The following is a 24,951-nucleotide window of genomic DNA, read 5'->3' as shown; positions in this document are numbered from 1 at the left end:
AACACTGTTATAACCTATTGAGATGTTCAAGATTTGTACAGCGTGAGTAGCAGTACAAGTTGGTATGGCTTCCTCAATTTTTCATGAATTCAGACAGCTAGAGTTTCTTCTATGGATGAAGGATGAATGAACTACTCTGTTGGTGAAGGGATGATTACATGATTGAAAACAGTGGTACTGCTCTTTGTAAATAATGCGATGAGTGAGGTCCCAAGGTTTAGTTCTTGGCCCCTTACTGTTTCTGTTTTTGCTTAATGAAATTGATGAAGAAAAGTGATGCTGAGAGTGAAAGAGAAAACCCAGTTTTTTAGATGTGGAGGAGACAATATTTGTGATATGCTTATGCAAGAAAGAGAGAGATCAGAAGTCAGGGTAATTCCTAATAGAGATATACGAACTTGTCTAGAAATCTGAGTATCATCAAAGATAAGCATAGGAGCAGAAAAATCCTTTTTGCAAGATATAAGACAGTACTGAGTTTTAGCCAGATTGAAATCAGCCGAGTTATCTTTTCTCCACTGGAGAATTAGTTTCCCACCTTTTTGGTAGTGAATGTTCGAATTGGTAGCGGATATTCAAGAAGTTGAAGCTGTTTGTGCAGGACAAAATTTCTTAAGCTGGAAGGGGAAATGCAATGTGCTATCATAAAAAAAAAAAAAAAAACAGTTGGCAAACCTTATTTAGAAGAATTTTATGCCCAACATGATCAAAACATTTTGAAATTTAAAGAGCAACTACTGAAGTTTCATCAAACTTTTCCATTGAATTTGTCTGTAGATAGGTAACATAAGCCATTTTGTCACCAATGGATCAACACTGAAGGAATACATGGCAATCATTGATCAAATGGAAGGTTTCTGGATAGTTTATGAGTTGGTGGTTGATGGATTTCTCCATTACATTAGAAAGAGTAGAAGTTGGTGCAAATAGGATGATAATTGGATGGGAGCAATTTGTGACCCTTTTTATGAACTGGCTGGATATGAACAAAATTCGAAGCAGAAGGGAAAATACCAGTGGAATAAGAAAGTGTAAAAAGGCAACACAGAATAAAAGTAAGCTTGGGAGCACAGATTTTCAGAATAAGAGGAGAAATACCATCAGGACCTGGTGCTTTCTTGGCATCAAGACTGTTCAAATTACTTCAGTTAATCTTTAGTATACAACATTAGCTCTGACTGATCATTCCAAAGCATAATGTGAATCAGTAATCGATTCACGATAACCCATCCTACTCGTTGCTTTGATAGGTTGCTAATTACTGGTAGTTTGCATTAGATTGAGCCAGTGAACCTAATCTCTGTACTTCCTCCCTATGCAGCTGGATTATTAAACTTTCCCACCTTTGCTGCTGAATTAAAATCAAGAAAGTATTTTTCCGATTTTAATCCGGTGGCAAATGGGAGAAGGTGTACCGTAAACTAAAGATTAACCTGGGAGGATTCAAATGAAAAACAAATTAGTTTCCCTTAAAGTGAATTCTTCACCTTTGCTGCTTTATTAAAATCGGAACTCTATTTTCCAATTTTAATCCAGCTGCAGGATTAAAATTGGAAAATTTTAATCCTGCAGTACCATGTACTTTTCAAGTTTTCTTGAAAAGTACATGGTACTTTCTGCTTTTCAAGTACCATGTACTGAAAAGTAGAAAGTACAATCACTGTGAGTATAGTAACTGGTAAGAGGGGCTAGGCTTGCCAATCAGTGAGTCACATCATGTTTCAGAAGGATCAGCTGCAGCTAGTACTGTGTACTAGCTGCAGCTGATCCTTTCAGCCAGTGTGTTTACCTGTGGATCGACACTCAAAACATCCATAGTGGTGATCATTGATCAGATGGAAGGGTTCTAGATAATCAGATAGATAGGTTAGATAGTCTAGATCAGTGGTTCTCAAAATTTTTTGTTTCAGGATGCCTTTACACACTTTAAAATTATTGAGGACCCCAAAGTATTATCACGAAAATAGTATTGACCTTGCTGACCGCTTGAAACAGTCTCGGGGGGGGGGGACCCTCAGGAGTTCACGGACTACACTTTGAGAACCACTAGTCTAGATAATAAAAAGACAGGAGGCATTGAATGGAATGTACTGGGTATGGTAGGAGGTCGTTTACCAATATCATACACAAGTATGATATCAAGTATAATACATGAGTAGATCATGCACAAGTTAGAAGAAAAGCAGGATGTTAGCAGGTCAGCTTTGTCTTTAGCTGGGTGGCAATAAAAACATCTGTTTTTGAAGGAGGTTGGAGTAGAGATTAGCAAAAGTTGCAGCCAATATCTTGGGAAAGAGACCAGAGTGTTTGACTACCAGTTGGACAAGAAGCAAGTTGCTGTTAGCTTGTTCAAAATTTAGTTTGGACTGATTAATAACTGCTTTACATTTGTTGCAAGCTTTGATGTAGGCAGAAAATGAACCTGGAGATTTGAATGCAAGCCAATTGCGATTTGCAATATTCTTATCTTTAATATCCTTAGCACATTTATTGAAATACCAAGGTTTAGATGAAGAACAAAATTTTAAGTTGGAGTGTGGAATAAAGGATTTCATCCCTACAAGAATAATTTCACTGACACAATCTGAGCAAGCATTGACATCAGAAGATTTAAACAGTAATCCAGCCAGCCAGAGAAAAGAAGAAGTAAAAAAAAAAAAAAAGAACAGATAATTGGGATTCTGTCAGATAAAAGTATGTGGGACTTGGCATTTTGCATTCTTATTATGCTAAACAACATGAGGTTGAGAATGGCCATGAGAGAAATGCTCCATTGGAAAAGAGACCAAGTTGTGATCTCAGGTGCCTAGAGTACTCATCTCGATTCTGTACTTGGAAAAGTTGTTTCTGAGAAAAAGAACTCACAAAAAACCCTTTGTGTAGTTAAGACTGTCTGGTGTTCTGGTAGGTAAATGAACAATCTATGCGAGGTCATTAGTAATTGCTTAAGCCTCAGCATATTGACCAGCTGGGTCTGTTTGACTAGAAAACTGAAGCCAACTAGAGTTGTGAACATTTAAATCACCAAGGAAAATTACCTCACTCTTAGGAAAGTTGAACTGTAGAAAGTTAAGTTTCAACGAGAGGAAGTCAAAGAGTTCTAATTGATTGGTGGAATTAGGAGAATGATAGGGGCAACAGATGAATTTTACAGAATGCGGTAGAGAGATTTTAAGCCGGAGAAGATTGAAACGAGGAGATTCCAAAGTCATTAACAGGGAATATCAGAGTGGACATATGCACAAGTACTACCTTTGAAGCGAAAGGAATTGTACAGCAAATAACTAGAGCAACTAAGATGAGAAGTGGTTGGATCAACGATTTAATTGGGATTCTGTCAGAAAAAAGTATGTGGGACTTGGCAGACTGTAGGTGGAAATGGACGTTATTGCGATTGGAACTGAGACCATGAATATTTATTGATATGAACAAGGAATTGTTTGGGAGCCTTAGATCTTTTTGCTCTAAATTTTCTCTTTTAGTTTGACTATTCAAGATGTATAGTCAAACTATCAATAGTAAGAAAAGGTGGGAGGACATCTATGAAGTAATGAAATTTTTATTTATGGTAAACACACAGCATGAATGTACCCGGCTCCTTGACATAACGTGGCCTCGACAATGTCCCCTGCATACACTCTACTCAGACTGCCTCCAGTCACTATCTGGCAGAGTAGAGGCAGTGAGCCTATACACTATCTGATCTGGAAGCCTCCTAGAGCGTTACCAATTGGGTCAGTCTGGTGGACTACCCGGCGACCGGTCTGCAAACACCGTTTTAGAACTGTACCCTCAATGTAAGGACTTGATGTAAGGAAGATCGGATCTCACCATGATGCCCATCATAACCCCAAAAGACATCAAGCATGGTGCATGATTGAAGAAATAGGATATGCAGGAAATTGCCAGTGGTGATAAAGAGATGATTATTCCATTATGTGGAGCACACCTTGAATATTGTATACAAGTTTATGAATCCCAATGGCTAAAGAAAGCCAACACGGGAACACTTACCGGGCAAACTCATTTCCCTCTACTGCAGTTTCTCCCGGCATTCTTGGTAAACAGATGATGCATATTGTCGGTAGTGGCAGTAGAAGTCGATAACGATGTATTGATTAGTTTTTTCTCATTATTAAAATCAGAGTATTGGAGTTCACGAGTGGGCTGAAATTTACTTATGGATACATCCTCCAGACTGCCTCAGCCTTAGGGTGTTTATTCCCCTCTTCCTGCTGTGTTAAAATAGGAAAACGACTTCTACTGCCAATAACATGCACCATCTATGGAAGTTGTTTTCCTATTTTAAAACATCTGGAATGAGGGATAAACACCCTAAGACTGAGGCAGTCTGGAGGGTGTACCGTAAGTAAATTTCAGCCGCAAAGGCATTATACTCATGAAATCCAATACTCTGCTTTTAATAATGAGAAAAAACTAATCAGTACATCGTTATCGACTTCTACTGCCACTACCAATAATATGCACCATCTATTTACTGAGAATGCAAGGAGAAACTTGGGTAGCAGAAACCAGTTTCCCAAACTTTCCCATGGTTCTTGTGTTGGCTTTCTTTACTTTTGCCCTCCCAATTTACAAAAGATGTTGACCTGTTGGAAATGGTACAGAGAAGAGCAACAAGATCAGTTCAGAGTGCAAAGGTCCTAGCAAGGATGACTTGTTTTGTAAGTAAGTGTTGGGAAACCAGATCTTTACAGGGTGTCTTGATTGAAGTCTATGGCCTTGAAAGGTTTGAGTAAACTAAGTGCTGAATAATTATGCTCCTATGACACACACATGCAAGCATAACTTTAAATTGAGAAGGATAATTGTAGTCTGCATGTCTGAAAATTTTCTGTTAGTCAAAGAGTGGCTGTTGGATTAAACTTCTACCTACTCTTTGTGGAGGTTGGAAGATCTTTATCAGTATTTAAGGAGGGACTGGATAAAAGACTTGAACGAAATGAGTATATCAAAGGAATAGAAGGGGTACATTGATTTATTTATTTTACATTTTATTTATTTATTTATTTATTTATTTTTGTTGAGAGAGAGAGAGAGAATCTTTTATTGCACCACCTTCAATTGTGACAGTTAAATGATTGAATCATGTTGCTTTGGGTTGCCAGGCAGGCACTTTACCCACCCGGCTAGCCGGGTGGGTAAAGTGCCTGCCTGGCAACCCAAAGGTCATGGGTTCGAATCCCACCTCGGGCTTGGATCAAAGTACTGCAAAAACCTTGGGAGGTGCATTATGGCCACAGAAGCCGATGCGCCAACAACTACCCAAAAAAAAAAAAGGAAAAAAAAGAATCATGTTGCAATGTCCCTTCATGGCCAAAAGGCCAGGGGTTTACACTTATTAAGAGTTATAGAGATGATAACAAGCAGATATATTACAGAAATAAATAAATTGCCATTAAGTGATATAGGACATAAAACAAATTAAATGAAATAACATCAAGTGATATAGGACATAAAACAAATTAAATGAAATAACATCAAGCGATATAGGACATAAAACAAATTAAATGAAATAACATCAAGTGATATAAGACATTAATAAGATGATACAGTGACTTCCATAATGGCATTAGATTACATAAAAATATTAAGATGACATAAAAATTACATTAAATAAATATTAATAAATAAATACTAGTGTAACGTAACATTTAGATTAAATTAACAAAATGACACTTGAAAGTCGCGATTTTTGTCTTTGCAGCTCGTGAGAGAGAACAGCATGAACAGAGGCAACTGATGCACACACCGCTGGCTCCTTTCCTGGTATGTTCAGTAATTAATCGAAGCATTAAAGTGGCAAGTGCAGGGCATGTTGGCTTGGATGCGATGAAGAGAAGGCTTTTCATTTTGCAGACTGTGTGGTCATTGACTATTCCTTACTGGAGGGAACCTGGGATGAATTTGCATGTCACTAGATTGCTTCAAGGAGGCCCTCTGTCTATGCTGAGTGATTGGAGGTCATGGGATGTGTGGGATCCAGAATCCTCTTTCTGTAGTGTCGGTTAACTGCAAATTTCTCTAAATCAGCATCGATGTCCTGGTTTCTTCCGAGCATCTGGTAGGGTAGGAAGCAATCTGATAAGTGAAGGCGTGAGTGAAGAGGGCAAATTGTTGGGGTGGCTCAGAGCTGGGCAGGTGGAATCCTCCAGCCACAGAGATCCCAGAATGAAGGAGATGTGATGAGACCGGTCAGCATCTTTATTGTGATGACCAGTCTCCTTTGTTCAGTGAGAGAGGGCAGCCTGGGAATTCCCAGGGCCAGGGCCATTTCAGTCATATGGGCTTGGAGTGGTATCCTGTGTTTGTAGGTTACGCACTTGAGGAGCCAGTACTCTGCTGCCCAGATGGGTTTTATGTTTGTGGGTGCTGCCAATTCCCAGATTTCTGCTGCATAAAGTAGTGGGGGTATATGATGGTCCTGACATATTTTGTTATAGATGTTTGCTTAGTATAGCTTTTTTCAGAATTATGGAGTATGATTGTATGGTTCTGAAGGAGTGATGAGAGGAAATGCAATACATCCCCACCTATGGAGTAGTGGTCTTCAAGCAGTCGTAGGAGGGCAGGTACTTGAACGGCATCAAATGCTGCTTCGATGTCAAGGTAGGTTATGAGGAGTTCTTCTTTCCTCTCAAAAGCTGAAAGGATGCTGTGGGTAGTGGCAAGGAGATTGGTAATGGTGGACTAACAAACCATTGGTAATGGTTTGGTATTGATGAACGAATTTGTGGCGGAGCACCTGGAGGTATGTGAGCTGTTAGAGTTGGCAGGAGGGTCCTTTCCAGTGGCGTATAGCTACCATGTAGGCAGGTAAGGAAATTGCTTCCACGCCTGGATCCTTTAGGGGCCCGGCATCTTTGGCTGTCTCCTGTTTTTGCAATTTTTATTAATTAAGTAGGGGCCCAAACATGCTCTTTGCCTCCAGGCCCGAAAAAGGGTATCTACGCTAGTGGTCCTTTCTAGTAGTTTCAGGAGACACGAGGAATTGGAGATGGGTCTGAAGTCCTTCTCTAATGATGGTGTTCTTATTTTCTGGTGCGGCCTTACCAAATAGACATTCCGTTAATGGGGAAAGGTGTGTTTGGTTAGTACTGCATTGAAGATGCTAACAAGGGGCTGGATGATATATGTTGTTGATGTTGTTGTGGTTTTTAGGAGCATTAGCAACTAAGGCCATATTGCTCCGGGAATATGCAGTGGTCATTCCCTGACCTTTCCGCATCCTCCGTATTTGGTGGGCACGGGTTCGAACCCTGGTCTAATCAAGAAGCGTGCTGCTCCTGCCCGCCTTGCTACGGAGGCGCCGGGATGATATATGGGTCCAGGCATCTTAGCATGAACTGGGGAATTCCATCTGCACCCATAGCTGTAGAGGTTGGGGTTGAATTCAAGGCTGCTAAGATTTGGTGTTTAGATATAGTGACGGATGTCAGCGAGTCCTGTCTACTACGATTGAATATGTGGTTGAAATTATTGTTGGATGCCATGATGTCTTCAAATCGGGTAATGAAGTCAATCCATCTCTGGGGGCCAAGTTGCTCTGGGAAACTAGTAGTTTCTTCTGTGTATGGTGTCTTTCCCACTGTTAGCAACTGTTCAAAATAGCCCTTGATGGACTGGAATTTTTGGTGGTTGCAAATGGCTTGTGCTCTTGAAAAGGCTATTCTGTCATTAATTTTGCCAGATTGCTTCCATTGCTTATGGAGTTGCTGTTTTAATTGAAAGCTGGAGTTTAGATGTGGGTCCACCCTGCTCTAGAGTGGGGAGTGATTGTGACTGTCTTTGAGGCCACATATTGAGCTACCATGATAATCCATTTAGTTAACAGGTCAGCTGCTAGTAGGATATCACGTGACTCAAGAACATACCATGGGATGAGATATGCTGCTGTAATGCATTTGGAAACCGAGATATTTGGAACTGTAAATTGTTCTCCGTATCTCGTGTTGTTTTGTGTTAAAAATTGGGATTGGTGGTTCCAGTTGTATTAGAATTGGGTCATGGTCTGAGTTAAAATAACCATCTTGAGGAGTATCAAGTGTACATGATATTGATGTGAGGATCAGGTCAAGTTGGTTTGTTCCCCTTGTGGGCCCCTCATTGGCTATAGTTAGGCTAGCAATGCTTATCTGTGATAGGAGCAATCTTTTCATATGATCCAGACATGGAAGGAAGTTGAAGTCTCCACAGACAATTTTCATTGGTGAGGTGTGGGGGTGGTGAAGGATCCAAGTGGTCACCTCTTGCATTGTTTCCTTTGTAGGATTGGGTGGAATGTAGAGGACAATGACTTCTGTGGAAATGGACCTCAATTTAAGCAGTGCATAAAGCACTTTGTAATCATATGAGTTGCTGGAGATGCTGTTCTCAAGGGAGAGGATGGCTTGATTGTAGGACAGTGATGTTCCCCTCCCCTTCTTTTATTCCTGGATGTGAGAATGGCACCATAACCACTGGGGGTCATAGCTGCAATGTAATCTTCAACGGGTTCCAGCCAGGTCTCAGTGAGGCACAGCATATCAAATTCTTAGATAGCAAAATTTGTCAATGGTTTCAAGTTTATTCCTTAAACTGTGGACATTCTGGTAAAGTAGTTTGACCACAGGGGTCAAGGGAACTCTCTTAATTGGCCTCGCTCTAGTCATTTGGTTATTTTGAGGCCGCGCTGTTGCCCTTGATGTGATTCTGGTTTTGATAGGCATCTCAGTTGGGTGGATTAGATTTTGGGGTTGTCGTTCATGAGGATTTACATGGAGGTGACTCGAATGGCTGGGAAGCAGGTGAGCACAAACTGGGGCGTCCACTTTTGCGGTGAAATGATTGCTACTGCAGCTATAGGTTAGTCAGCTGCATTTCCTCTGGGGCCTGTGCATTTCCTAGTTTGTCATTATGGCATGTTGCTCTCCTACAAAAGGGGACGTATGATGGCTCCATATGGTCATATGGACGGACGTTTGATGTAGTGATACAGTTCGGAGTTGCATTCGAGCTTGAAGGAGGCATAGTTCTGGTGCTTAGCTGGGAGCTGTTCAACTGCAAAATCAAGCTGCCACTCATCTCTCAGAGCTGTAGCAATGACATCGGTTGTAGTCCGCAGGGACAGTCTTGAGACATATAAGCTACCTTTAGACTTTTCCATAGTGCTTATTGCTTGGAGTCGAGAGGTGCTAGATGTTCCTATAGATTAGGAGCGGCTTGCTCTTAGTCTGGAAGAGGAGATGTGGTATGGCTGTTTCTTTGCCATAGAATTCATTCGAGTTGTTGAGTGCTTCACCATGATCTGGGCCCCAAGTTATAGGCTGTAACTGTAAGGACGTTCTGTCGATTAGAGTAGTGGGAATGTTGTCACAATTCGTAGACTAGAGGACTGTGGGTCGGGCAGGTGGTATCCTCGGTTTGGGATCAAAGACTATCGGGGGGTGCTCTTGCTCACTTGAGGGGGATGGGAGGGCATTATCAGACTGCACAGTTCCTTCAATTTCATTTCAATAATTTGCATTATAGATACTTGAAAGATGTGTATTAGTTAAGCTATTACTTAACGTAACTATTAGTTAAGAAATACATAAAATCCAAGGAAATGAAGCCAGTCGACATTGCTGGACAGTGCAGTGTCGAGTCAGTTTGGTGTGACATAAGCATTGGGAGATCAAAATCGAGAGTAGGAGTGTGCTATAATGGCCTAATGACTCTGATGAGTATAATAAGAAACTGTACGGGGAAATAGACTGGGCCAGTAAATCAGAGAGTCTTATAATGGGGGATTTCCCAGATATTGACTGGAAATTGGGGGCTGGTCACTCACACACTAGCAAGGCTTTTGTGGATTTATTGGATGATTGTTTTCTACATCAGCATGTTCGAAAGGCAACTAGAGGGAGTAATACTCTTGATTTGATTATCAGTAGTGATTCTTCATGCATTAAGAATCTGCAGGTAAATGAACCACTAGGTGGCAGTGATCACAGTGTGCTGAAGTGGTATTTACTCAAAGAGGTAACTACCATTAGGGGTAAAGGGAAGGGGTATTGCTTTCGTAAAGGCGACTACGGTGGACTGAGACAGTATTTAAATTCTATGCAGTGGGATCAACTGATGATGTTACCAACAGCAAATTCAAAATGGGAAGCATTCAAAGAACTTATCTTGGAAGCTACTAGGCTTTACATACCAACTAAGAAATATTGTTCAAGGTTTAGGCCTAAGTGGATGTCAGATGAACTAATGAGACATATGGCAGAGAAGAAAAATGCATGGGATACATACAAATTAACACGTGACACAGAAGCCTATGATAGATACAAGTTGATCTGTAACCAAGTTACAAAGGAGGTTAGGCAGGTGAAGGCAGATTACGAGATATCTTTGGCAAGGGATGCAAAGAAAAACAGCAAAGAGTTCTTTACTTATGTAAACTCTAGAAGGAAGGGGATGAATCAGATTGGTCCACTTGATATCGATGGGTCAGCTGTTGATGATCCTGCTCAAGCTCAAGGCTCAAAAGGCTCAAGCTAATGGAAAAGGCTCAAGCTAATGGAAGTGCTGTGGCTCAGAGCAGAACTGAGGGGGGCAGTTGTCCTCTGACTCACAGCCTTATAAAATGCACTGTTTGCCTGATGTTTGCAGAGCAATCGGGTACGGGACATGATACTGCCAAGGGGGATGTCTTTGTGTGTGCGCGATGCAAGGAGTGTATCGATATCAGACAACAACTCGGCGTTCTTGTGGGCCTATATGAGAGCTTGAAGGACAGGGTGGATGCCCTCGAAGAAACTAAATTGAGGGGCCCATCAAGTTCTCAGCTGGCCACATCAACGCCAGAGCTTGCACTTTGGCATCGCGTGACACAGAGACAACCCCTAAGGCAGAATGCGCTGGTCCCGAAGGACCTAGTAGTTGTTGGTGACTCTATTGTCAGGGAAACGGGGAACATGCTTTGTAAAAAAGATAGGTGGAACAGGACCAGGGTATGTCTGCCAGGGGCAAAGGTTGATGACTTTGTAGAGCGAATATCATCTTTTAAGGGCACAAAAGGTGATATAGTTGTACACGTTGGCACTAATAATATTAAGAGTAGGAGACCGGCAGAATTACTTAACAAGTACAGGTCACTGTTGAACAAAACCCGAGAATTAGGGTTGAATTTGAAAGTGTCTGCAATTCTGCCCAGACACGATAGGAGGGAGTATATGATGAGAGCCTTGTCGAGCAATTCGGCCCTAGAAAGATTGTGCAAGGCTCAAGGGGTAGAATTTTTTTCAGCCTGGACTGTACTTGTTAACAGGAGAGATTGCTTCGACAGGGATGGGATACACTTAAATAGAAAGGGTGCAAGAATATTTGCTGATGCTATCGAGGCAGTGTTAGGTGGGTCGGAAAACTGCTAGCTTGGGGGGAGACAAAGACCAATAGATTGACAGTAGCCACTGGCAGAGGTGAAAGAGATTCTTGCACTGCTTCTATTAGAATGAGCAGAAGCCTGAAAAACAAGATGCATGGTATTTCAGAGACTGCTGGGAGCCATTGCGGTACAAGTAAACACATGGGTTGTGTTAGGGTAGCTAAGAATAGAAACAGGTGCAGGTATACTTGCGTGTACACCAATGCTAGGAGTTTAGTAAATAAATTTGATGAATTTGAGGTATTGTTCAAAACATCGAAGGCAGATATTGTTGGGATATCAGAGACGTGGTGTCACACAGATATAAGGGATGCCGAACTGCAATTTGGGGAGTACAACGTCTACAGAAAGGATAGACAGGATAGGAAGGGAGGAGGGGTTATGCTATTAGTTAAGAAACACATAAAAACCAAGGAAGTGAAGCCAGTCGACATCGCTGGACAGTGCAGTGTGGAGTCAGTTTGGTGTGACATAAACATTGGGAGATCAAAATTGAGAGTAGGAGTGTGCTATAGGCCAAATGACTCTGATGAGTATAATAAGGAACTGTACAGGGAAATAGAGTGGGCCAGTAAATCAGAGTGTCTTATAATGGGAGATTTTAATTTCCCAGATATTGACTGGAATTTGGGGACTGGTTACTCACACACTAGCAGGACTTTTGTGGATTTATTGGATGATTGTTTTCTACATCAGCATGTTCGGGAGGCAACTAGAGGGAGTAATACTCTTGATTTGATTATCAGCAGTGATTCTTCATGCATTAAGAATCTGCAGATAAATGAACCACTAGGTGGCAGTGATCACAGTGTGCTGAAGTGGGATTTACTCAAAGAGGTAACTACCATTAGGGGTAAAGGGAAGGGTTATTGCTTCCGTAAAGGCGACTACGATGGACTGAGACAGTATTTAAATTCTATACAGTGGGACCAACTGATGATGTTACCAACAGCAAATTCAAAATGGGAAGCATTCAAAGAACTTATCTTGGAAGCTACTAGGCTTTACATACCAACTAAGAAATATTGTTCAAGGTTTAGGCCAAAATGGATGTCAGATGAACTAATGAGGCATATGGCAGAGAAGAAAAATGCATTAGATACATACAAATTAACACATGACACAGAAGCCTATGATAGATACAAGTTGATATGCAACCAAGTTACAAAGGAGGTTAGGCAGGCGAAGGCAGATTACGAGAAATCTTTGGCAAGGGATGCAAAGAAAAACAGCAAAGAGTTCTTTACTTATGTAAACTCTAGAAGGAAGGAGATGAATCAGATTGGTCCACTTGATATTGATGGGTCAAGTGTTGATGATCCTGCTCAGGTAGCTAACAAACTAAATGAATATTTTGCATCGACATTCACACATGAGGAGTTATTCAGCGAGGGGAATGCCAGAGGTGTATTCAACTCTAGCATTAAGCTACAGAATCTTGAAATAACTGGGAGTAAAGTGAAGGAGAAACTGTTGAAGATAAACACAAGAAAGGCACCCGGGGTGGATGGGATCTATCCAGTTATATTAAAGGAGGCAGCAAAGGAAGTAAGCAAACCCTTAGCCATAATTATGAGAGCTTCCTTGGACTCAGGGGAGGTACCCATAGACTGGAAATGTGCAAATGTGACCCCAATTCACAAAGGAGGATCAAAGGCTGACACAAGTAATTATAGACCTGTGAGCTTAACTTCTGTTCCAGGAAAATTAATGGAGGCACTGGTTAAAGAAGCACTGCAGGATCATTTAGACAAGACTTCAGTTATAGCTCAGACACAGCATGGTTTTGTTAAGGGGAGGTCTTGCCTGACCAACTTGATTGGATACTATGATGCAGTCACAAAAGAACTGGATGCAGGGAATAACTTTGATATTATATACTTGGATCTTAGAAAGGCTTTTGATACTGTTGCACATGGAAGACTGCTACACAAATTGGAACAGTGTGACATTGGAGGCAAATTGCTGCTATGGATAAAGGGGTGGTTGAGGGGGAGAAGACAGAGAGTGGTAATCAATGGACACTGCTCATCATGGACTGATGTTATTAGTGGAGTCCCTCAGGGCTCAGTGTTGGGTCCATTATTGTTTTCTGTATTTATAAATGATATTGATGATGGTATATCGGGCTTAATGTCCAAGTTTGCAGACGATACAAAGGTTGGCAGGGTTGTCAAGGACACTACTGACACTATGCTGCTGCAACAGGATCTGGAAAGGTTGAGCAGATGGGCTGAGAGGTGGCAAATGAAGTTTAACATTGACAAATGTAAAGTACTACACATGGGAAACAGCAACCCCAGAGCAACGTATCAACTCTGTGGTACTACACTGACAGTGGTAGAGAATGAAAGGGATTTGGGGGTGGTTGTGCAGGCAGATATGAAGTTCTCTGAGCAGTGCAGACGGGCTGCAAGAGTAGCTCATGGAGTATTGTCAATGATATACAGGAATTTTTCCAGCAGGGATAAGGAGGTGATTATTCCATTGTATAAGGCGATGGTCAGGCCACACCTAGAGTACTGTATACAGGTCTGGAGGCCTCATTTCAAGAAGGATGTAGAGCTGCTGGAACGAGTACAGAGAAGGGCAACAAGATTAGTGAATGGAAAAAAGGGGTGCTCTTACGAAGAAAGGCTTAAGTTTTGCAAATTACAGTGTCTGGAGACTAGGCACCAGCGAGGTGATCTGATAGAGGTGTATAAAGCCTTGAATGGTTTAAGCATGCTCAATGCTGATGGCATTCTTCCTCTAGCTCAGAAAAATCACCTGAGAGGGCATAAATTCAAATTGAGGAAAGACAGATGTAGGATAGACGTGCGGAAATTTGCCTTTAGCCAGCGGGTGGTTGGTTGGTGGAACAGACTTCCATCCCTTGTGGTGGAGGTTGATAGCCTAAATAAGTGTAAGGCTCAGCTGGACAGGTATTTTGAACGAACAGAGGGGTGAAGTGGAAGTGGGTTTTTTTTTTTTTTTTTGGCTGATGCTGCATAAGCTTGCTTTCTTGCATCAAATGCCTCTACTAATGCTAATGCTCAGGTAGCTAACAAACTGAATGAATATTTTGCCTCGACATTCACACATGAGGAGTTATTCAGCGAGGGGAATGCCAGAGGTGTATTCAACTCTGGCAGTAAGCTAGAGAATCTTTTAATAACTGAGAGTAAAGTGGAGGAGAAATTGTTGAAGATAAATACAAGAAAGGCACCTGGGGTGGATGGGATCTATCCAGTTATATTAAAGGAGGCAGCAAAGGAAGTAAGCAAACCCTTAGCCATAATTATGAGTGCTTCCTTGGACTCAGGGGAAGTACCCATGGACTGGAGATGTGCAAATGTGACCCCAATTCACGAAGGAGGATCAAAGGGCAACACAAGTAATTATAGACCTGTTAGTTTAACTTCTGTTCCTGGAAAATTAATGGAGGCACTGGTTAAAGAAGCACTGCAGGATCATCTAGACAAGACTTCAGTTATAGCTCAGACACAGCATGGTTTTGTTAAGGGGAAGTCTTGCCTGACCAATTTGATTGGATACTATGATGCAGTCACAAAAGAACTGGCTGCAGGGAATAACTTTTATATTATATACTTGGATCTTAGAAAGGCTTTTGATACTGTTGCACATGGAAGACTGTTGCACAAATTGGAGCAGTGTGGCATTGGAGGCAAATTGCTGTTATGGATAAAGGGGTGGTTGAGGGGGAGAAGACAGAGTGGTAATCAATGGACACTGCTCATCGTGGACTAATGTTATTAGTGGAGTCCCTCAGGGTTCAGTGGCGCCTCCGTAGCCAGGTGGGAAAGAGCAGCAGTGCATAGCACACGCTTCTTGATTAGACCGGGGTTCGAGCCCGTCACCACCAAATATGAAGGATGCGGAAAGGTCCGGGAATGACCACCGCATATCCCGGAGCAATATGGCCTTAGTTGCTAATGCTCCTAAAAACCAAACAACAAACAAACAAACAGGGTTCAGTATTGGGTCCCTTATTGTTTTCTGTATTTATAAATGATATTGATGATGGTATATAAAGCTTAATGTCCAAGTTTGCAGACGATATGAAGGTTGGCAGGGTTGTCAAGGACACTACTGACACTATGCTACTGCAACAGGATCTGGAAAGGTTGAGCAGATGGGCTGAGCGGTGGCAAATGAAGTTTAACATTGACAAATGTAAAGTACTACATATGGGAAACAGCAACCCCAGAGCAACGTATCAACTGTGGTACTACACTGACAGTGGTAGAGAATGAAAGGGACCTGGGGGTGGTTGTGCAGGCAGATATGAAGTTTTCTGACCAGTGCAGACGGGCTGCAAGAGTAGCTCATGGTGTATTGTCGATGATATATAGCTATTTTTCTAGCAGGGATAAGGAGGTGATTATTCTCTTGTATAAGGCAATGGTCAGACCACACCTAGAGTACTGTATACAGGTCTGGAGGCCTCATTTCAAGAAGGATGTAGAGATGCTGGAACAAGTACAGAGAAGGGCAACAAGATTAGTGAATGGAACAAAGGGGTGCTCTTATGAAGAAAGGCTTAAGTTTTGCAAATTACAGTGTCTGGAGACTAGGCACCGGCGAGGTGATCTGATAGAGGTGTATAAAGCCTTGAATGGTTTGAGCATGCTCATTGCTGATGGGATTCTTCCTCTTGCTCAGAATAATCACCTGAGAGGGCATAAATTCAAATTGAGAAAGGACAGATGTAGGATAGATGTGAGAAAATTTGCCTTTAGCCAGCGGGTGGTTGGTTGGTGGAATAGACTTCCATCCCTTGTCGTGGAAGTTGATAGCCTAAATAAGTTTAAGGCTCAGCTGGACAGGTATTTCGAACGAACAGAGGGGTGAAGTGGAAGTGGTAATTTTTTATTTATTTATTTTTTTTTTTGACTGATGCTGCATAAGCTTGCTTTCTTGCATCAAATGCCTCTACTAATGCTAATGCTAATGTCGAGTATCGCCTGTAGTTGGGCTGGTCTCTGGGCATCCTGGATTTCCGGTAGCTGAGGGTGTCTGTCGCTTCTGGTAGGGTATGTGTCTTGGGCCATATCGGTTTGGATCTCTACACATCCTCGACTGGGAATATGTTCTGTAGATGTTTGTGCTGATGCATTCTTCATATCTCGTGATCTTGTCGTCGATGCTGTTTTGCCATTAGAGCTATCCATTTGAAATGGCTGATGCGAGTCATCCTCTGTGCCGGTTTTATCTTGCGTATCTAGTGAATATGGAGGTTTGCTCGGCATAGCTGGGGCACCAGAGATGCACCTATTAGCACCTGTACTGCATTCCCACAATGACTGCAGGCATATGCGGCCTGGCAGGCACTGGTCAGCTTTGCGACTTTTACTTTGCTACATTTTTCACAATGGCCCATGTGCAGGGGCCATTGCATAGCACTGTGTGTACAACTTTCCGGCGGCGCCTCCATAGCCAGGTGGGAAGGAGCAGCAGTGCGTAGCACACGCTTCTTGATTAGACCGGGGTTTGAGCCCGTCACTACCAAATACAGAGGATGCGGAAAGGTCAGGGAATGACCACCGCATATCCCGGAGCAATATGGCCTTAGTTGCTAATGCTCCTAAAATCCAAATGCCAAGCCAAGCCAACAACTTTCCGGAAGCACCTCTGGCAGGTTTGTCTTGCCTGAGTGGGTGGCATCTTCGTATTTTCTTAGAATTATTTTCACGGTGAAACAAATCAGTTGTAGATATTCAGGTACAGAGGTATCAATTGAATAAAAGCTTATCTTAGTCAGAGACACTCAGAATGGGTTTAAACAAGGATTGTGACCTAGTTTCAGTTGACACCCAGGTGAAGATAGCTTAACTTTGGAAATACCAAAAGTGTTGAATACCTGCTCGTCCTGACCGTGCTAGAGGATTAGTGGGTGCGACTGGCCTTGGTTGCTGGCTGTTGTCTACTTTGTATTTGAATATTAAATTTAAAATGTAAATATATAATTACCTGATTTTATGGAGTGAAGAAAAGGCCTTCTTCCTATATAGCTTGTGATGGAGAATACAACGATATCACACATTCGATATTACTACTATTTCTTCTGCAAGAATTACTAATAAATCATGGAGCATCATATCATGCGACCACTGCATTTGGTTAGTCTTATGTTTCACATAAGCTTGCTTTCTTGCATCATTTAACCTTTGTATTCTCTAAATTTAAATATAGTCTATTTTTGCATTCAAATATTTTTATTTCATAATTGACACTATAATATTTCTATGTAGATTTGAGCAAGAAATTGCTGCACCAGCTGCTCCTGTGCCTGCTTCAACCCCTGTTTCCACTGCCACTCATTCTCTTACTTCCGCTCCTACTCATGTTCTCACATCCACTCCTACTCATGTTCTCACATCCACTCCTACTCATGTTCTCCCATCCACTCCTACTCACTCTCTGACTTCTACCCATGCTCTTACTCCAACCCTGTCTTCTACCTCTGTTTCAATACCTCCTCCACCACCACCCCCACCTCCACCACCTCCTATTATAGATATGAAAACAGCAATTCCTGATAGACTTGAAGCTCCTCCTCTTCCTGAAATTGAACATCCACAAATGACAGTCTTAACTGTTATTCCAACTGTGACAGTTTCCAGTGAGTTTTACTTTTGTTTTTTATTATAATTTTTAAATATAACTTTTACTTTCTATTTGACATACAGAGAGAATTAACTTTTAATTCCTGTTGCAATTGTATATTTTGAAAATTTTCATGAAATGCCATTTTTGTGTATAATAATTTTACAGTTATGAGTATGTCGGTTATTTAGTTTGTCGATTACCCATACATAATTTTAAAATATTTTTTCTTCTAATTTTTGTTGCTTTATGAATATTTTGAAGGTTTATAAAAGAAGACATCTGCATATTGAAGTAAGCTTTCATCTCTCTCTCTCATTTGCATGTGTGCGTATGCATGTTCCAGTTTTGTATTTAGTTATATATATTCTTCCAGTTATATATTTCAGACAGCCTATTTAGTTTAACACTGAATCAGTTGTATCCATAAAAGGAACACAAATGCTTTTAGGTGTCCGGTAGACTCCACACAAGCACTTGTGTTCCTAAAAATTGATTTTTTATTATAAAAAAATCAGTTTTTAGCTGTCGTTGAATTTAAAGTAGTCTTTAGATTCAACAAAATAATAATTATTGAAATTATTACAATAGAACCGCAAAACCTGGTATTATCAAAAATCAGATGCTTTTTGGATATTTCTCCAAGGGTAGTCGAATGTACAAGGGCAGAGGGGAAATAGGCTAGCTGGACTTCAAAAATATATATATAATTAGAGATTCCATAAATCAAGTATTATCAGTACCGCAGTACCAGATTTATGCATTATGTTCCATTAATAATTTCCAAACATCAGTTTTTTTTTATGTTTTACATACTTCCTAAATTGCATGTCACTTGCATGATTGAATGATTATATAAAATCATTGAATGTCTCACAAAATATTTCATTTTGTGAGACATTCAATACTATTTCACATAGACTTAATAGTACAGTAGCATATATTTAGTTTTCAAGGTTTGCTACAGTTGAAGCTGTTTATAGCGACCCTCTTTTTAATCCCAACAAGTTATAGCATTCTATGTGGTTGATCCTGGCCATATCACATTAACCCAATGCTATTTTATATTCAGTATAACGATCTTGAAAATAAAAGGATTTCTCTATAACGACCCTAAAATTTCACCTCTCAATCGGAATTTTTACTTTTTTATTACAATATTTGCATTTAAAAATGACAGAACGCTTCAAATATATTGAAGTAATTGCAGCCTGACGTTGTGAGATTATTTGTTAAGATTTCCCATGCTCTTTTCTCACAGTGCGGTAATGAAATAAACATTGGCTAGAAGTTGATTTCATTAGTTAGAATGTATGTTTATTGGTATGACTCCAAGAAAGCAGATAGCTTTGCCAATCACAGATAAAATTAGGATTTTGCAAGCTTGTAGATAATGGTGTAGATAACACATTTTAAGGCTGACATTGCCAAACAGTTTGGCATTCCTAAGAATACTTTGTTCACTATTTTGAAAGATTGGAAAAAGATTAAAAGTTTAGAGAAATCTGCTGCACTGGGTAGGATTTCAGCACGAAAAGAAAAGCATCCGGATCTTGAAAAGGTACTTTTGGAATGGCTAATGATGATGTGTGCAGAAAACGTTCCCGTAGATGGTAATCTTTTAAAAGCTGAGGCTGAATCATTTGTGCATTGAATGGATATATATATTTTTTTATTTATTTATTTATTGTACTAGGTGATCACAGCCAGCTTTCCTGGCATCCCTGCCACTAATCACAATACTGTACAGATATTTACAAATTTACAGCACTAATTCCCACTCCATTACAAGATATTGAAGTTCTGCACTTCATGTTCCTGCACAAGTATAAGACATCGAAGAGATGCAGCTCATATAAAATGAATTTGGAGTCCCTGCTATGGAAAGTATCAAGTGAAAAATTCCCATCAGTGCATACAATTTCAATGTAATGTTGTAAGAAAAGTCTTTATAACAAATGAAATGTTACCCAGAAAGCTGAATTCCACATTATGGAAGTATTCTCCAAAGTAAATTGCAGTCGGGCCAGAAAAGTGTTCTCATCAGTAAATTGTAGTCAGAAGATGAACACAGATCTATTGAAAAATGCATCATCTTCACAAGCGTTGAAATATGTTTAGTTAGAAGTTTACGTTTCCAATCGACTCATCCAGTACACCGACTTAAAAGGCCAATCAGTGATGAAATTTACAACCTGAATCACCTATCCTCGTTGAGTACTCAGACTTGAAATAACGCTCAGGGAAGCACCTGTTCTTGAATACTCTGCCTTGAAATACCACTCAGGGAATCACCTGTGTTCTCAAATAATCTACTGTGAAAGAGCACTCTGATGAAATGTGGCCTAACTAGGGTTGTTTGTCTGGCCTATTTGTACTAGTACTCTTGAATCATTAGTGATTGTTTAGCAGCTGCCGAAGCTCATACCTGCAGTATTAGGAACCATATCATACAGCTGTCGTCCGTGGCACGAGGAACTGCCTTGCTGTAATCTAATGATCAACAAATGAAGCAGCTCACCTTAGGACATCATGTTGTAGAAACTGGTGACACCTTGGAATTACAATTTCAGTATGATTTAGCTGGAGGATCAACTCATGCAGTAAGGATCATCAAGAAAATGTTATAGGTTTTTCACAGCCTATTTTTTCCATTGAACTTGTATTCTTGAAATTTTCTTTTCATTTGTACTCCAATTTTCTTTTTGCTTTTTCCTTTTTCTTGATCCCTTCCTCACTTCTATCTCCCGCTATTTTGTGGCCGTTGCTTTGCTGCTCTAGTCTGGGGCATGATTTCTGTTTAAATTCACTTTATTTGATTAACAGTGAAAATTAATTGATTAATTTACAACACTACACTAAGCTAACAGATTCCTAAATGCAGTGATATGTATTATGCTATCAAGTTTTACCTTATGTCTTACACTATCAAGTTCGAGATATACGCTATGCTACACCATACAATCTAATACACTATAACAATGGCGGCAAGTTTCAAACAGATAAAGGTTCTACCTATACTAAGTAGTAATCTACAAAATCTCTAGCTAAATTCAAAATAATCTGAGGAGCATGACTTGAACTATAAAGCTACTTATAGAATATAATTTAATATGACAATTAAGTCAATACAACGGCAAAAATTTATTAAAAGCTTATCTGTTTGCTGGAGCTAAAAATTCTATGCCTACACATGCTTAACCTCTTGACAGACACTGCCAATGTACTGCGCTATCACGATTCAATCACTCATCACCAGATCATGCTCACTGTCAACTTCTGGAGCGATGAATGTTGCAGGTCTTCCACATCATGGGTCATCTTCTATGCACTTCCTCCCCTGTTTAAATTCTGCTGCCCACTTCTTAATCATGGAATAGGAAGGGGCATCCTTACCCAGTGCTGTAACATTATCCTCATGAATTGCCTTTAGTGTTAGTCCCTTTTTCCCAAATGTTGGATCACTGCACAGTGACTGATTTTGTCTATCTTTCATTATTCACATAACTCTGTTGACTTCAGGACCTGTAATTAAAAAACATAATTGAACAGCATGAAACTTGGTGGGTTAGTTTTATTTTAATATTTGAAGTTTTAATATTAAGAAATTTTTTAGCACAGAAATTTTTAGCACTCCACCACTACCCTTTCACACTCAGTCTACAAACTTTTCGAATGACCCCATATTTCTCTGCTGCTCTTCCTCTACCATTACATTTTCCAAATACCTGTACTCTCTATCTGTTCTGTTTTCATTTCTACTATTTCAGTATTCACCTTTTTCTTCCTGTTCTTATAACTTTTGTCTTCTGAATATTTATTCTCACTGCAAACCTATCACAACTTTCTTGTAGTCTCTGAAACATTTTCTGCAATGATTCCTCAGAATGTGCTACTGCTATCATATCTGTAAATCTAACATTCGCAATAGCCTTTACCCATAAAATTCTCCCTCATCCATATTTCCTTTATGAAATGCCTCTTTATCCATTTCTTCTACATATGTATTAAATAAAGTTGGGGAGAGACAACACACTTGCCTCACACCTCTTTCTATCACACCACTTTCAGTGTCACCTTGTCCTACTCTGACTACTGCTTTTTTGTCACCAGAATAATCAGCTGATCATTCTTCTGTAATTCTGATCCACTCCTATCCTTTTGGCAGTAGAGAAGACTAATGTTACTTATTTTCTGTGGATACCACAACCCATGAAGAATAGGTAATGTTAGTCTTCTCTATTGGTGATGTGTTGCTGATTTGAGGTAGTACAATATCAGGGCAACCTGTTGTGAAGGCATTCACAATATGAGATGTAACAAACACGATGCCATTCCACCTATTTTGGTGATTTACTACTAACCAAAATGATGCTTTGCACTAACTTGTTCATCTAATAAATTTCTCATAGTCTGAGGCTTACAGCCCTGAAGTCCTTTTTAGCATACAGGCAACTCCCATATAACACAGTTTCGCTCTAATGCGATTGATAAATTGTGGCAATCCTCGTGCAACATGGTAATTATATAACACGGTTTCGCTCTAACATGGTTAGAGAATTTCGGTAAACCTCGCATAACATTTCCATTCCATTTATTTGTACAAACAATTATTACATTTATATTCAAAACTTACAAAATATATATATACAATTTTATATACATTAACATTCTCTTTATACATATATAAAATACTATATTATATATGACCTCCTGGTGCATTGCATATGTGTATCCCAGAATCAAGGGTGGCTCCTAGGCAAAAGCCCATCTCTACCTAGTTCATCTGTACAGACATAGAACCTCTACCAAGTTGGCCTAAAAACATGTGCTGTATTATACTACCGCCAATACAAGGCAGCTGCTACATGGTGCCCTTCTCTAGGCCCAAGTTTACATTATCTGTTTGTGCAGAATGCACAAGTCCTGTACCCACCAGAGGTAGTGCAATACCGCTGGGTGCCTATCTCGCTTCCAGATTACCCCGACCTTGGAGCAAGCGATTAATTAAATAAAATGAAATAAGAAATGAATGAAAAGTGAATCGCTAGTGGAGAAAATTCCACAAATTATCCTCAGTACCACCAAGAAACAGTAATTATTATATAAACAGATATATACAACACTTGTTTTAAATGTGCTCAGAGTCTCAGAATTCCTGAGAATCCAGAAAACAATATATAATTAGTTACATATAATGGACTAAGTTTAACTACAGAAATACTCTTCAAAGAAAGACCACCTCCACATTCAATTAACAGCACTATCTTGTCTTTCCGCTAGAACTTCCAAACTTGCTGTCATCTTGTCAATAGTAATTGACCTAAATCACCATTCATTAACATAAATCAACACAATAACACTTGACAAAAATCAACACAATAACAATTGACAAAGATCAACACAATAACAATTCACATAAATCTTCTGTTTCCACATTACCCTTTTGTCTTTTTGTGAAGTCAATTCCCAGGAGAAGCTGAAGTTCTTGGCTGCACTCTGAATGTAAAGAGTTCTCGAGAAGGTTTGCAGAGCTGTAAAGTTATCATGAGCTTCAACTAGGATATTTACATTGGTCTCCAATAGGTTTGGAACCACAGACATTAAATCCACTCTAGGTTGAGAGTACAATGGACAGTTCAAAAGTACATGACTCCACTATTTACAAGGCTTGGAATAACATCCCAGTCAGTTAGAATTTCATCTATTTTAACTGCGGTAAGAGTGGCATCTATATTGGATATGCCATTCATGGTGGAGAATGTGAACAGCTTGTGAGGCAAGTTTTGCACACTCAAGTTGTAAGACAAAATTGAATCCTCAAGGGCTAATCCTCTATAGTCAGTAAAACTGCTGTGCCAGAAGTTGGATTTGGCATTTAGATCTGCTGTTATTATAAGATTTATAGAAGCAAAATTAGTACATATATTGTCCAAACAATAGAAAGTCAATTGTATGTCCTTAGTTGGTGGACAGTAAACAGATGCAGTATAAAAAAAAAACTTATGAAAGGTGTGGAAATCATTAAACAGGCCATAGTGTCCGTACACAGACCTGTAATGTTGGTAAACACCAGATCATTATTTAAAACAACTATTGCACTTTTTGGAGGTTTATCAAGTGAATGAATAATTCTTGCCGAGGTTGGAAAACCCATAACTTTATGGGCTCCACCTATCTGCAAAGAATGGAAGGGTTCTTGTATGCAAATAATGTCAACGTTATTTTCAAATGCTGCTATTCTAATCTCGTCCATTGCCACTCTTGAGCACTGACCATTTATCTGAAGAACTTTTACACCCTTATACACGCTGTCTTGATTAGACCGAGGTTCGAGCCCGTCACCACCAAATACGGAGGATGTGGAAAGGTCGGGAATGACCACCGCATATCCCCGAGCAATATGGCCTTAGTTGCTAATGCTCCAAATAACAAACAAACATCCCTTTACACCCTTATATATAACATCACCCAAAATTGGATTCTTATCAGCCAACTCTGTCACTGAATTTGAACCATTATCACTCATGTTTTGTTCTACTGTCCGTAAGGTGTACCGCTTTCAAGTATTCTGGACACTTAGTACCCCTTACAGAATGATTATAATCTCTACCACGTCTCTTACAGTTGATACATTTTGGAGAATCTTCTTTATGGAGACACTCTCTATAGACATGACCACCCTCTGCACAGTGTCCACAAGAAACTGCCTTATAGGAACAAAATTAGACCGAGTGGCCATACCCCAAACAATGGAATCATTTGCTTACAATCGTAAACCTACGGAACCAGTGTGATGTAAATCCAAGATAGATTCTATCACTCTCCAGAATATACCTCATTATACGAGGACTAAATTCAGTCACCCAATTAGCCACTTTTGTACCTGATCCAGAACTAAATCTGAAAGACAC

The 24,951-nt window shown here is 40.0% G+C and overlaps 1 protein-coding gene across 1 annotated transcript in view; it reads left to right on the top strand.

Moving 5' to 3' along the window:
- The window catches only part of LOC150085710 (RNA-binding protein 42), a 209,564-nt gene that overhangs the window by 16,178 nt on the left and 168,435 nt on the right, over window positions 1–24,951 (top strand). Inside the window, exon 2 of the mRNA XM_090373458.1 lies at window positions 17,683–18,053. Within this exon, the coding sequence (XP_090229584.1) occupies window positions 17,683–18,053 (371 nt within the window). The remainder of the gene's footprint in view (window positions 1–17,682; window positions 18,054–24,951) is intronic.

This window comes from Mastigoproctus giganteus, chromosome 5, assembly GCF_048544385.1.
Source record: "Mastigoproctus giganteus isolate SK-2022 chromosome 5, ASM4854438v1, whole genome shotgun sequence".
Taxonomy (NCBI): Eukaryota; Metazoa; Arthropoda; class Arachnida; order Uropygi; family Thelyphonidae; genus Mastigoproctus; species Mastigoproctus giganteus.
This window is presented reverse-complemented; position numbering and strand designations above follow the sequence as displayed.